At 41.2% G+C, this 15,440-nt stretch overlaps 1 protein-coding gene across 2 annotated transcripts in view; it reads right to left on the bottom strand.

Moving 5' to 3' along the window:
* LOC121545196 (molybdenum cofactor biosynthesis protein 1) overlaps positions 1-10,726 on the bottom strand; it is a 41,032-nt gene extending 30,306 nt beyond the window's left edge. The window contains exons 1-2 of one of the 2 annotated variants that reach the window (XM_041855662.2): positions 10,361-10,726; positions 252-402 (exon numbers count right to left, since the gene is read on the bottom strand). In XM_041855662.2, the coding sequence (XP_041711596.2) occupies positions 252-402; positions 10,361-10,579 (370 nt within the window). In that variant the 5' untranslated portion in view covers positions 10,580-10,726. The remainder of the gene's footprint in view (positions 1-251; positions 403-10,360) is intronic. The other variant, XM_041855663.2, reaches the window with a different exon arrangement.
* Between the last annotated feature and the right edge of the window lie 4,714 nt (positions 10,727-15,440).

Raw genomic sequence — 15,440 nt, 5'->3', positions numbered from 1 at the left:
TCAAATATGCCCATCCCTGACCTAGGCTATTGGAAGGCAAGACAGAGCTATTAGGCTAGCATTTTGTTTATCTGATCCTTTCAGGGGGTAAGGGGTGAATTTCAAACGCAGGACAGTTTTCATGAATGAAAGACCAATTTTAATGTGACAGAGAGATGAATCACCCACTATTGTCGAGAAATTGAATAATTTCAGTAAAACAGTTTTTCTATATTGTTCAAAAAACAATTATTATGTTGCCTTAAAGCCACCTTCGTCATGCTTACAGCGAAGATTGAATTTCTCCGTCACGGAGACGTGCAGGTAGCACTTCCTTCGGCCAAAGTCTTCTGTTAGGAAGGCAGCAAAGGGTAGAACGTCCTTGTTTAACCTTCGCCTCCAGCCCCCTGGGACAGCCACCTCCTGGACAATAACAACAAAAGAAACCCTGAGCAAGCGCTTATTTAGCCAGCATTTTCTGTGCTTCATGTCCAAATCATCTTAAAGTAGGCTCACGTTATTGAGCTAGGCAATCCATTTTCAAAACCTTAGGATGATTTGGGCATGAAACGCAAAAAATGCTAATATCAGGGCTATTGACTAGAAGTTTTGGGCCACAAATGCTAAAAAATTCAGCATTTGGAGACAGTGGCCAGGTAAACAAAACCAAAACATGGTTGCATTGTGACCGCGTACAGGGTAAGGAAACCAATATGTAATTTTGTAATTTGGGTGAACTATCACTTTACTCAGTTCTGTTTATTTTACCTTTAGTAAACATGGCAGGTCAATTAAAAGCAACATCTTATTTACAATGACAACCTGTCAAGTTGATGGTAGTATTTTTTTCATAGGGGAGAAAATAAGCGAAAATGCAGAGGTGTGTATGGAACAACAGGGTCAAGGCACTCTGGTAGACTTAGGTAAAATATCTACAGTGGGGAGAACAAGTACTTGATACACTGCCGATTTTGCAGGTTTTCCTACTTACAAAGCCTGTAGAGGTCTGTAATTTTTTTTATCATAGGTACACTTCAACTGTGAGAGATGGAATCTAAAACAAAAATCCAGAAAATCACATTGTATGATTTTTAAGTAATTAATTTGCATTTTATTGCATGACATAAGTATTTGATCACCTACCAACCAGTAAGAATTCCGGCTCTCACAGACCTGTTAGTTTTTCTTTAAGAAGCCCTCCTGTTCTCCACTCATTACCTGTATTAACTGCACCTGTTTGAACTCGTTATCTGTATAAAAGACACCTGTCCACACACCCAATCAAACAGACTCCAACCTCTCCACAATGGCCAAGACCAGAGAGCTGTGTAAGGACATCAGGGATAAAATTGTAGACCTGCACAAGGCTGGGATGGGCTACAGGACAATATGCAAGCAGCTTGGTGAGAAGGCAACAACTGTTGGCGCAATTATTAGAAAATGGAAGAAGTTCAAGATGACGGTCAATCACCCTCAGTCTGGGGCTCCATGCAAGATCTCACCTTGTGGGGCATCAATGATCATGAGGAAGGTGAGGGATCAGCCCAGAACTACACGGCAGGACCTGGTCAATGACCTGAAGAGAGCTGGGACCACAGTCTCAAAGAAAACCATTAGTAACACACTACGCCGTCATGGATTAAAATCCTGCAGCGCACGCAAGGTCCCCTTGCTCAAGCCAGCGCATGTCCAGGCCCGTCTGAAGTTTGCCAATGACCATCTGGATGATCCAGAGGAGGAATGGGAGAAGGTCATGTGGTCTGATGAGACAAAAATAGAGCTTTTTGGTCTAAACTCCACTCACCGTGTTTGGAGGAAGAAGAAGGATGAGTACAACCCCAAGAACACCATCCCAACCGTGAAGCATGGAGGTGGAAACATCATTCTTTGGGGATGCTTTTCTGCAAAGGGGACAGGACGACTGCACCGTATTGAGGGGAGGATGGATGCGGCCATGTATCGCGAGATCTTGGCCAACAACCGCCTTCCCTCAGTAAGAGCATTGAAGATGGGTCGTGGCTGGGTCTTCCAGCATGACAACGACCCGAAACACACAGCCAGGGCAACGAAGGAGTGGCTCCGTAAGAAGCATCTCAAGGTCCTGGAGTGGCCTAGCCAGTCTCCAGACCTGAACCCAATAGAAAATCTTTGGAGGGAGCTGAATGTCCGTTTTGCCCAGCGACAGCCCCGAAACCTGAAGGATCTGGAGAAGGTCTGTATGGAGCAGTGGGACAAAATCCCTGCTGCAGTGTGTGCAAACCTGGTCAAGACCTACAGGAAACATACGATCTCTGTAACTGCAAACATAGGTTCTGTACCAAATATTAAGTTCTGCTTTTCTGATGTATCAAATACTTATGTCATGCAATAAAATGCAAATCATACAATGTGATTTTCTGGATTTTTGTTTTAGATTCCGTCTCTCACAGTTGAAGTGTACCTATGATAAAAATGACAGACCTCTACATGCTTTGTAAGTAGGAAAACCTGCAAAATCGGCAGTGTATCAAATACTTGTTCTCCCCACTGTGTATATATATATATATATATATATAGATAAGATTTTTTTTACTTGTTTATTATTATTTTTTTTACGTTGGTTAAAAGTAGAGACTCAGAGCTAGAAACTGCAGTTGAGGAACAATGGGAAAGTAATTCTGCTTTGAAAGTTGATCAACTTGTAACCCCACTTTTGAGAAAATGGCCCTTGAATGTTTTGGTACACTTACTGGAGAGCTCTTCTTTGTCTACACGCATTCAGCATCATTCACACCCTCTTAAGACTTAGCCCCACCCATCTCTTTAAGGATTTACGTGAGGCCATGTGCTAAATAGAGTGAGTAGTTTAGTAAACAACCCAAGATTTCAAGACTAAAAGTGGTAAAAGTAGTAGCCTACAACAAGGAAAAACTCCAGGTAAAAATACACTTTATCTAGTCCTTAGCCTATATCCTAATCTTACTTTGGAACAGGTCATGTTGTTCTTCACATTACCGTCTCTGATAAACACACACACACACTATATCAAATAAAAGCTATGTTTATTTGTCACATGCACAGGATACAGAAGGTGTAAACGGTACAGTGAAATGGTTACTTGTAGCAATATCAAAAACAGAAAGGGTCCAGATAAAAATATGACGCTTACCCGACACACTTGTTTAAATTGATGGGTCATGTGAAATACATGCTATAACCACATCCCAGACAACTAAGTGGATGGGTCACTATTGTCTAGAAACATACAAATGTTCATGACATACAATAGATGTCCGTAATCACCCCCAGACACATCTAGCTAACTTGATGGGTCATGTAATTATCTGGCGAAGTGGAGTCTTTTGTTTAGACATCTAGCTAGCTAAACAATGAACCAGCATAATCCCAAATCATACAACTACCAATACAAACATTGTCATAGCTGTAGTATGAATCTGCAGGTAGCAAAAGCTAACAAACTAGGTTCAATGTTAGCTTGCTAACATTAGGCTATAACTAGCAATGCAAATGGTTCAGTTTCAAACAATATTACTACACAGATCATACACGAAATTTCAGCTAGCGAGCCAGCAAGCTAACGTTCGCTAGTTAGCTAACAGTACACTTTAAATTGCAATGAAAACGATTTTCACACAAAATTTGAAACGTATAATATCTGAAAATGTAGCTAGACACCAACCCGTATACAGTGCAGTCGGAAAGTATTCAGACCCCTTGACTTTTTCGACATTTTGTTACGTTACAGACATATTCTAAAATTGATTAAATACGTTATTTTCCCTCAATCTACACACAATACCAAATAATGACAAAACAAAAGGTCTAGAAATGTTTACAAAAAAAATAAAAAATACAAAACAGAAATACCACATTTAAGCGCCTTTGGCAACGATTACAGCCTTGAATCTTCTTGGGTATGACGCTACAAGCTTGGCACACCTGTATTTGTGGAGTTTCTCCCATTCTTCTCTGCAGATCCTCAAGCTCTGTCAGGTTGGATGGGGAGCGTCGCTGCACAGTCATTTTCAGGTCTCTCCAGAGATGTTCAATAGGGTTAAAGTCCAGGCTCTGGCTGGGCCACTAAAGGACACTCAGAGACTTGTCCTGAAGCCACTCCTGCGTTGTATTGGCTGTGTGCTTAGGGTCGTCGTCCTGTTGGAAGGTGAACCTTCGCCCCAGTCTCAGGTCCTGAGCGCTCTGGAGCAGGTTTTCATCAAGGATCTCTTTGTACTTTGCTCAATTCATTTTCCACCAGGTTTCCTCCAGACATGACGCCCGGAGTTCAATCTTGGTTTCATCAGACCAGAGAATCTTGATTCTCATGGTCTGAGAGTCCTTACCTGCCTTTTGGCAAACTCAAAGCGGGTTGTCATGTGCCTTTTACTGAGGAGAGGCTTCCGTCTGACCACTCTACCATAAAGGACTGATTGGTGGAGTGCCGCAGAGATGGTTGTCCTTCTGGAAGGTTCTCCCATCTCCACAGAGGAACTCTGGAGCTCCGTCAGTGACCATTGGGTTCTTGGTCATCTCCCTGACCAAGGCCCTTCTCCCCCGATTGCGCAGTTTGGCCGGGCGGCCAGCTCTAGGAAGAGTCTTGGTGGTTCCAAACTTCTTCCATTTTAGAATGATGGAGGCCACTGTGCTCTTGGGGACCTTCAATGATGCAGATATTTTTTTTGGTACCTTTCCCCAGATCTGTGCCTCGACACAATCTTCTCTCAGCGCTCTACGGACAAATCCTTCGACCTCATGGCTTGGTTTTTCCTCTGACATGCATTGTCAACTGTGGGGCCTTATATAGACAGGTGTGTGCCTTTCCAAATCATGTCCAATCAATTGAATTTACCCCAGGTGGACTCCAATCAAGTTGTAGAACCATCTCCAGGATGATCAATGGAAACAGGATACACCAGAGCTCAATTTCCAGTCTCATAGCAAAGGGTCTGAATGCTTATGTAAATATTTTTTTTATAAATTTGCAAACATTTCTAAAAACCTGTTTCCACTTTGTCATTATGCGGTATTGTGTGTAGATTGATGAGGGAATTAATTAATTTAATCAATTTGAGAATAAGGCTAACATAAAAAAATGTTGGAAAAAGTCAGGGTCTGAATTATTTTCGAATGCACTGTATCCTGAGGACGCATTTATTGTACCCGGGGATTTTAACAAAGCAAATTTGAGGAAAACGCTACTGAAGTTTTATCAACACATTGCCTGTAGTACTCGCGCATAAAAAACTCTCTACCATTGTTACTCCCCCTTCTGGAAAGGCTACAAGGCCCTCCCCCGCCCTCCCTTCGGCAAATCAGATCATGATCACCCTGCTCCTCCCTTCCTATAGGCCAAAACTCAAACAGGAAGTACCTGTGCTAAGGTCTACACAACGCTGGTCTGACCAATTGGAATCCATGCTTTAAGATTGTTTTGATCACGCGGACTGCGACATGATCTGCCTTTGAGAATAACATTGATGTATACACGGACACGGTGACTGAGTTAATCAGGAAGTGTAGAGGGGATGTTGTTCTCACAGTGACTTAAAACCTACCCAAACCAAAAACCGTGGATAGATGGCAGCATTCGCGCAAAACTGAAACCGCGAACGACCGCATTTAACCACGGCAAGGTGACTGGGAATATGGTAGAATACAAACAGTGTAGTTATTCCCTCCGTAAGGCAATCAAACACGCAAAACGTCAGTTCAGAGACAAAGTGGAGTTGCAATTCAACGGCTCAGACACGAGATGTATGTGGCAGGGTCTACAGACAATCACGGATTACAAAGGGAAAACCAGCCACGTTGCGGACACTGACGTCTTGCTCCCGGACAAGCTAAACACCTTCTTCGCCCGCTTTGAGGATAACACAGTGCCACCGACGCGGCCCGCTCCCAAGGACTGTGGGCTCTCGTTCTCCGTGGCCGACATGATTAAGACATTTAAGCGTGTTAACCCTGGCAAGGCTGCCGGCCCAGATGGCATCCCTAGCCATGTCCTCAGAGCATGCGCGGACCAGCTGGCTGGAGTGTTTAAGGACATATTCAATCTCTGTATTTTTGTCAATGCCATACCGACATTGTTCATCCTAATATTTATGTATTTCTTAATTCCATACTTTTACTTTTAGATTTGTGTGTATTGTTGTGAATTGTTAGATACTACTGCACTGTTGGAGCTAGGAACACAAGAAGTTCACTACCCCTGCAATAACATCTTCTAAATATGTGTATGTGACCAATAACATTTGATTGGACCTGAATCGTGAGAACTGCAGTGGCCGAAACAAAAACAGGTTTGTGCTCTTGTATTGTGCCTGGCAGACCAAGCACAAGCTCCACCACAGTCTGGACCATCCCCTCCTGATCACAAGCCACACCAAGTTTGCAGCCGACTGGTGCGTCGGCCTCAGCAAGCAGAGGTTCAGAAAGACCAGAGTGAACACTTTGTCAAAGATTGCTGGTGTGGTGAAGGACAGCACTGTGACAGGGGTCAACATCCCACAGCTGGTTGGACTGGAGGATGGTATGGTGCTAGTGGAAAGCTATGGCTGGCATCAACACCTGACTCCTTACTCCAGGCTGCTGCCACAGATCAAGCAATACCAGCACTTCAGTTGAATATCCATTTCATTGCATTGTATGAGGTTATTCTTATTATCTAAACTTGGGAGGTCAACTGATGTTATGCAAGGTTGTAATGTCTTCTTTTTTTGTATATTGTCCTGTTTTACAGCTTCGATGCTCTGGAGCCTGGTGTAGTTATCGCCAAGGAGACTTTTGGACTCAGTCGGGACCAGGTTTCAGCTGCTGCGCAACGCTGACGTCCTTCCTCCCATAGATGGTCTGCCTGTACAAGTACCACCTGGACTGGACACAACTAGACAAAGTTATATTTTTGAGAAGATCAGGGAGTTTTGCGACGAAGACGCCATGGACATCACATGGCCTACACCAAAGTCATGGGCAGGACAGAAACAAGCTCTCCAAAAATAGATTATCTTGTACATGCGTGGTGCGGACGGACCAGTTGATCACTTGGGGCAAGCTCCCAGTCATCCGGACTATCCTTTTTTTATCCTGCTGTTCAGCCACTTTATCCCTTATTGTATGCATATAACTACCTTGTCTATCATCAGTATCACTGATATCGTTATGGATATTGTTCTTGTGCATACTGTATATTATTTTGTTCTTTCTTTAATGGCATTGACACTTTTTGTTATTTTTAGATTTTATTTGATATAGTGTGTGTTTACCAGAGATGGTAATGTGAAGAATAACATGACCTGCACCAAAATCAGATTAGGATATAGACCAAGGACTAGATAGTGTATTTTTACCTGGAGTTTTTCCTTATTGTAGGCTAATACTTTTATTCTTGAAATCTATGGTTGTTTACTACACCCTCTTAAGCATCGTTCACACCCTCTCTTGTGGTCCTCTGTGGCTCAGCTGGTAGAGCACGGCGCTTGTAACGCCAAGGTAGTGGGTTCGATCCCCGGGACCACCCATACACCAAAAAAAATTTATGCACGCATGACTGTAAGTCGCTTTGGATAAAAGCGTCTGCTAAATGGCATATTATTATTTTATTATTACACTACTCATGCTGTTTAGCACATGGCCTCACGTGAATCCTTAAAGAGATGGGTGGGGCTAAGGCTTAATAATAATAATAATATAATATGCCATTTAGCAGACGCTTTTATCCAAAGCGACTTACAGTCATGCGTGCATAATTATTTTTTTGTGTATGGGGTGGTCCAGGGGATCGAACCCAATACCTTGGCGTTACAAGCACCGTGCTCTACCAGCTGAGCTACAGAGGACCACAAGAGAGGGTGTAAACGATGCTTAAGAGGGTGTGAACGATGCTGAATGGGTGTAGACAAAGAAGAGCTCTCCAGTAGGTGTACCAAAACATTCAAGGGCCATTTTCTCAAAAGTGGGGTTACAAATTGATCAACTTTCAAAGCATAATTATTTTCCCATTGTTCCTTTTTTTTATTTTTTTTTGGTCATTTAGCAGACGCTCTTATCCAGAGCGACTTACAGGAGCAATTAGGGTTAAGTGCCTTGCTCAAGGGCACATCGACAGATTTTTCAACTAGTCGGCTCGGGGATTAGAACCAGCGACCTTTCCAGCGACCTTTCGGTTACTGGCACAACGCTCTTACCCACTAAGCTACCTGCCGTTCCTCAACTGCAGTTTATGATATACCAGTTTCTAGCTCTAAGTCTATACTTTTATCCAATTTAAAAAACACAATTTTAAATGTTGCTACATAAGACCGAATCGAGGCAGTGAGTCACATATAACTTTTGGTAAACAGAATTGCTTGGGGTAGTGACAGATTGACATATGTGACGCTAGCCACAATAGCAATTAGCCACAATAGTGGAATATGCGGTTTGCCTTCAAGCTAAAAGTCCCTAATTGAAAGTGATGCAAATGTAACAGTAAGAAATATAGCCTGTTTTATTTGTGAAGTTAACCAACATTTGTTTCATAAGCATTGAATTCATGTTCTTGAGTACATGTTTGAATATGTCATAGTTTCAATTATTCGTATTGATAGGTTTCATTCATGGTCACTTGACGGCATCGTGTGGTTGGTTGACGGTATTGCACCCTAGTTGCTGTTTTATATTTGTGCACCATTTTCCTACTGATGGAATTAATGGTTGGTAGGACATGTTTCTCCACTCCTTTCCCAGTAAAAGGCACTTTCTTTTGATATAATTACATTCCAAATTGTCACAGAGTATGTATGAACTAACATACAATGTAATGACATGTAGTTTGTCATAATGTGAAGTGTATTTTGGTTGTTTTAACCAAGTTTCCATGCTAACTTGTTAGCTATGCTAGCTCTCGTCCTGTTACCCATTTACACTGTTAGCTAGCTTGTTTTCAACATGTGCGCGCGCCCCATCCAAACCTAGAAGGGTCAACATTATTTTGTATTTATTTGTAATCCTTTTATGTTGTAGGAGAGTGAGAGAAGCAATAAGTAAACTAACACTGCGGTGTATGTTATTGTCTGCCCAGGTATGTGAATGAATGTGTTGTCTATGGGGTATTTGTTCTATGTAATTGTTATTGTAAATTTGTATTTAAGAATTTTATATGGAGATCATATGCATTAAGAAAAAATACTATACGATCAAAACAATAATAATATAACAGACTGTTTCATGCTGATGGAATTAATGGGGGTGAGAGAAGCCATAAGTCAACTAACACTGCAGTGTATTATTGTCTGTCCCAGAAATAAAAAAGAAAGATTGCATATGGTCCAGTACCATCGTGTCCATGGTTGCCTCGGAAAGCAGTTAGAACCGGAAGGTTACACAAACACATACAAATAGTGGAATCAAGCCATATTTGGACTAGATAATGCTAAACCAGGTTGGAATGTTGTTACATAATTTTGAATTCAATTAAATAATTAGACAAACAGAAAAACTGTTTAAATCCCACTGTGGATCTATTACACAGCATAATTGTATGGTTATAATTGCATGCTTATATGCACTATACAGCCTTACCTCTGGATTGTGCACCCATGAAATGGGGTATCGGCCTACTGAGTGACACCCACAGAACATAACTATGTAGAGTTTACAGAAATATTAACATCTTAACTCTTATTGCTGAACTTTGACTGTTGGAAATGACCTTCCCAGTCAGTCTATTGTGCATGTTGGACATTCATATTGCACTGTACAGCCTAACCTATGGCTTGTGCACCCATGAAATGGGGTATCAGCCTACTCAGTGTCAACTTTTGAGAATGTTGTGCTGTGGGTGTCACTGAGTATGCTGATACCTATGGATTGTGCACCCATGAAACTGGGTAAGGCTGCACCGTTCGAATGCCCCCAATGCAACTAAACCGTCTAATACAGGGTTTTCCAAACTCAGTCCCTGGGTGCACGTTTTGGTTATTGCCCTAGCACTACACAGCTGACTGAAATAACTCATCAAGCTTAGAATATTTTAATCAGCTGTGTAGTGCTAGGTGAAAAACCAAAACATGCCCTGGGGGGTAGGACCGAGTTTAGGAAACCCTGGTCTAATACATCCACAGTGGGATTTCAAAAATTTTCCAGTTTTTTTGTAAAATTAAATAATGATTGTATTTAATTATGTAACAACATTCCAAACTTTTTTTTTAGCATTATCTAGCAATCCAAATATGGAATGATTCCACTATTTGTATGCATTTGCGTCACATAGGTCTAAGTTTGAAGGGAAACCGCTAATCGTTATTGTGGCTAGCTCACATAGGTGTACGTTTGACAGCTAGCAAGAACGTGCGTTATAATAACCTATGTAGTGTTTGAAATTATAGGTATAGCCTTTCTTTCTTACCTGTGTCGTCCCAGTTTTCGTTACGGGGAAAGCTGAACTTGAGTGTGCAAGAGATACGAGTTCAAGTTCACTTTCCTCTTGCCTATCACTAGAATAGCACCGCAGCATTTTGGCTGTTGAGCTTGGCGCAAATAGTTTCATGTGCTGCGTTGACAGGGCCTTGACAACGTAAGGTCTGTCCAGTACAAGGCGGCTGCACTTGCTGCCATGAAAAGCCATCGCATAAATTAAATGTAGCTGTTGAAATCGATGTTTATTGTCCTAAAAGTGTAAAAGGAAGACACTTCGCAGCCAAGTGAAATCGGAGGATCGCATAACGTCTTCAGAGTTACTGTAGCCATATTCTCGGGGGAGTGGGCAGCTTCAGCCAATCATCTGAAACTGCGATTTTGTTGCCCTCTGGTAAGTGTAGTTTTATCATAGACATGCGTTTTACCTTTCGATTTCTAATTAAAGTAGACAGGTTTCCTTCCATTGACCCAGGTTTATTCGACAAAAGTAAAGTCGCAAAAAACAACAACATTGCGAGATGTGTAGGTAATGGAAACGGCAACTATAGGAGAAATGTTCTAAAGATATACAAAATGTTTATCCATTCAACAGAGGTGGATTTTTATTTTGTCTGACTTTCTTTACTGCAACAAATGATGATGGAAACTGTGTTTTTCGAATAAATGATGATTGTCGAATAAAGGTATGCATGGCATGTTACGTCATCACGTAGCCTAGCTATAATGCTAGTTCATAACCAAGTGGGCAGTGTTGCCAACTCCTCAGTAAGGAAAGTAGCTATTGGCTGTCCTAAATGTTGCTAGAAGTCGCTAGATGACCTCATCACCTAATTTCCATAATTGGCCATGTGCATGTCATAGGCCCTTTTCACGATGACGTCATCTAACTTCCGCCTTTCCGCGTAGCAGGTTAACTTCACTTCCGTCGTCTCCGTAACCTGAGACTGAGCGCTTTGCGGTTAAATTAGTAAAGTTAAGAGTAATAATGTTTACGTATATGCAATGGTTTGTAACTGTAACGTTATTGTTAATTCATAATTGTTCACTGCCTTAGTTACTTAAAAGTGGGCTAACGTTAGCTAACAACAACTTAGTACCAGATACCGATAACGTTAAAGGTAGCGTTACATTGCTGCCTGGCTGTAATGTAACAAGTTTACTTAGCTAGCTATCTAACCCTTTGTTAGGCAGTTAGTTTATTCATGAATGTATAGTAACTCACCTATTCAAATACTGTTGTGCATGATAGCTAGATAAATATTGATTCCTGGTCAAAGCTGAATGTTAATTTAGCTGTTTCTTTTCCCCGGTGTCTGTATCGCAACAGTATCCCATCCAACACCGAAGCATGGCACAATCTGAGAAGATGCTATTGCAGTGTACCATTTTGTTCAAACAACAAACAGAAATTCCCGTATCTTCCGCGTAAAAAATCTCCTCAGCTCAGCAGGGAGGACACTCTTAAGACCCAGGCCATCGCCCGGCTGAGGATTTTAGTCGAGAGGGCCATACGGAGGGTGAAGGAGTACCATATCTGGGATGGGCTTGTTCCTCTTTCCACAGTGGGTTCAGTGAATCAGCTGTGGGCCATCTGCTGCCTCATGTCGAACTATCAGGGACCTCTTGACATTAAAGGAGACAAACCAGTCTGATGTTTTTGTCAACTGGAAGTTGTATATTTCCTGAGTAAGCTAGATGGGCTGTAAATAGAAGTACTTTTATATTACTGTATTGTATGTACAAAAAAATGTAAATATGAATTAACTTTGTTGGTAATTTAATTGATCTAATGTTATACTGTATGTTTTTGTTAAGGGTAATAACTTTTTCATAGCTATTAATGAACCTAATGTGATATATTGTAAAAATATCCAACTATTAACCATGTTATGTGCTTATGTGTCATGGCACTGATGGAACTATTAAATATATGTTTGCAAGCAACTCTTCTTCCAATCCTTTTTGATTGTGTTAAGTATATTACAACATCGCAATCCTTTTCAAAATTTGTATTTCAATACATAGATATACAGTATATAACACAATTAAGTTCATTTGCAGTTAAAGAAAAACATGTCGACATTTACATCACAATCCTTTTCAAAATGTGTGTTTCAGTACATAGGAGATATACAGTATATGACAAGTTAATTTTGCAGTTAAAGAAGAAAATGTCAAAGGTTCACCTTCCACATTTACCTTAACACTATTTACACATAAAATTCTGCCTTATGTTTTATAACTTAAGAAGACATCCATGTAGATGTTATAATAGAAATGATCAAGCTTCTGTCGCATTGGAGTGGATAATCTCCTCATCCCTAAAGATTCTCTCAACTGTGAAGTCAGTGCGGGTATCTGTAATGAAGTCACACCACTGAAGTCCGCTTAAGGCGAGTTGGCCTTGAACCTGATAGTAGTATTTGTGGCTCTTCTTAAGGCAGGCCTGGCCTTTAACTGTGATCAGGTGTTTAACTTGGGTAACATTTTCAACATCGCAACTCTTAACCTCAGCAAGACCAAATGGTGGTGCTTCTGTTGGGCAGAAGACTTTAGCATCCGGGCTGGCTGCAAGGTGAGGTGAATCAGGGTGGATGATGACCCCGCAGTTGTCTCAGAGAGACATCACAAAAATCAGAATATTGCCTCAGTATCTCAGGTTCCAGATCCAACCCTCTTCTCATAGCAGCTGTCTGAGGAGTTCCTCTCAGAATGCGGGTTGCCAAAGCCTTGGCAGACAACTCCCCACGAACATGGCATATTTCACGGAATCTGCTGGCTGTCAGTCGGGGTTTGCGTACCTGGCTCCACAGCTGGCATTCTGACTGCATTCTTGTTTCTGCTTCAATAGCAGCAGACATCTCCTCTGACACAATCAGGCTGTCCAAATGACATTGTTGTATGTAGTTGGGCTCAAAATCAATGGGAAATTTAAAGTTGTAACCTTCAATAGGCAACTGAGGAAACTCACTGGCACCAGGGTGTTTAATAATATCTCTACTTAATTCTAGAGGGCACTGGTAAGAAAGCACAGACCCAAATGGCACAGGGCCAAATTTAGAGTCCAGCCAAATTAAGGCCCTCAAGCCCGTGCAGCAATTTGCAAATCCCTGGTTGTGGACGGATGTCTTTCAGCTTTCAGCACTGGCCATGACGTGAGGATCCGGAATAGGCCCTGGCATGAAAGTGAGATATGTCAAGTTAGATTTCATTAAATGCCACCTTATCTTTTTCACTAAAAAAGACAACCACACTCATCCAGTCTCGTACATACGCTTCTAATACAAATAAAAAAATATCCACTGAAAGTCTATATAAAAAGTAACAAATAATAAACACTTTTATGTTTGTATTATTTTAGAAATGCACTAAAGTCTTTGTGCTCTAGTACAGGCGGGGGCTCATTCAGACTCACCATCATAGGCTCGGTACAGTGTGCACTTCACACCAGCTCTGACACTTGTTTTTTTCTTAGCCGCTGGTTTACACACCGCCATATCATTGGTGGCCTCTGGTACAATTCCCTGTGATATAATAATGATGAACAATACATTGTCAAAAGTCAATACAAACTGCAAAGTTCTGCATCAGTGTAACAAATAATGTCTGACCTGTGTCCTAGGCCGGTGCCAGGTCTGCAGTGCGCTGGTGCATGACAGAGGCAATGGCACTGTCTTAAAGCCCATGGTAACATAGTGAGCACTTTGAAAAAGAAGTGCTACTATGTGATTACATAGTGCTTTCCCAGCAGAGCAGGAACATGACATGTGATTGAGTACCACAGGAACCTCTGCAGAGTCTAGTGTAACCTGTTCATAGAGACATAACAATTAGTGCTGTACTTACAAAACATTTTTTTCTGCGTTTCATTATAAACTACTGTACACAATTTTCAAAACCCAATTTCTTTTTTTAATTAAGAAAAAATTGGCTGTTCTGAAACCTTTGACAAGTAGTGCCAACACTTATCGAAAATTTGAACATTTTGAGTTATCACAGAATCTTTCCCAGTCTTTATTGCCGTCAACAACCCACATCGGTTTGTTAGAATTTCATGCTGTATTAAGTTTAATGATACAAATTCAGAGCTCAGACTGAGAAACAAACTGATCCACAGTGGAACATTGTGGAATCATTCTTATTAAATCTGCAACCGCAGCAAAAACACAAAAAAGAAAACTTATCTATCTTAACCTATCTTATCATAATGTTAGAGAACTGTTTATCTGAGAAACCTCAAAGCCGATGAGCCTCCTCATTTTTCTTCATGGACCTGTAACATCGCCCTCTCACTGTCACCTCACCGTCGTTAACTACACTTTGAGACTGTTTCAATACAGTGATTGGGAGAAAGGGCGCAGCATTAGCCATTAATACATTACTGACTCTTATCTTATGGTCGATACAAACAGCAGTAATATTAAAAAGAGGCTGCAAAACAGAAACTTCGTCAGCTCATAACCTTCGCTAGCATAGGGCTAATTTAAGCTAAATAAAGATAAACACGTACCTTCATAATCAAACAGGTAACCTTCAACGAAGAACTTGTAGCCTTTATCAAGCTTCGATCTTGAAGTAGGAGGACCACTTGTCAGCAAGTCGTTGCACGTCGTAATGTCGTATTGGTGGCAGATGTGAAAGGGACTGGGTGAACTCCATAATGATGTGCTACTAGCTAAGCGTTCCTAAGCGACACCGGATGTAAACATAACCTGCATCGCGGCAGAACGGAAGTTGTCTGACGTCACGTGAAAAGGGCCTATTGTGATGGACACTGTAGGAGAGAGGAATGCCGTCGTGGGAGAGACAAAAAGTGAGTAAAAAACACCCTAAATATGTTTAGAACTACAAATGAACTTTCTTCTGTCGATTCTTTTTTTTTTTTTTATGTCACAATTCCAACCCTCCTCCTTTATCCGGGCTTGGGACCGGCAAAAGTGACCCAAAAGAGACACTCTGGCGGAGTTACTTAGTTTAATTTTTATTTATTTATTTTATTTTTCTTAAGTTTGGTTTGGTTTTTAACCTTATGGTCCACTTAGGAGCCTACAACAACTCACAGTAAAACA

The sequence above is a fragment of the Coregonus clupeaformis genome, chromosome 29, assembly GCF_020615455.1.
Source record: "Coregonus clupeaformis isolate EN_2021a chromosome 29, ASM2061545v1, whole genome shotgun sequence".
In the NCBI taxonomy this organism is placed as follows: Eukaryota; Metazoa; Chordata; class Actinopteri; order Salmoniformes; family Salmonidae; genus Coregonus; species Coregonus clupeaformis.
Note: the sequence above shows the minus strand (reverse complement) of the source record. Positions and strands in the feature narration are given on the sequence as shown.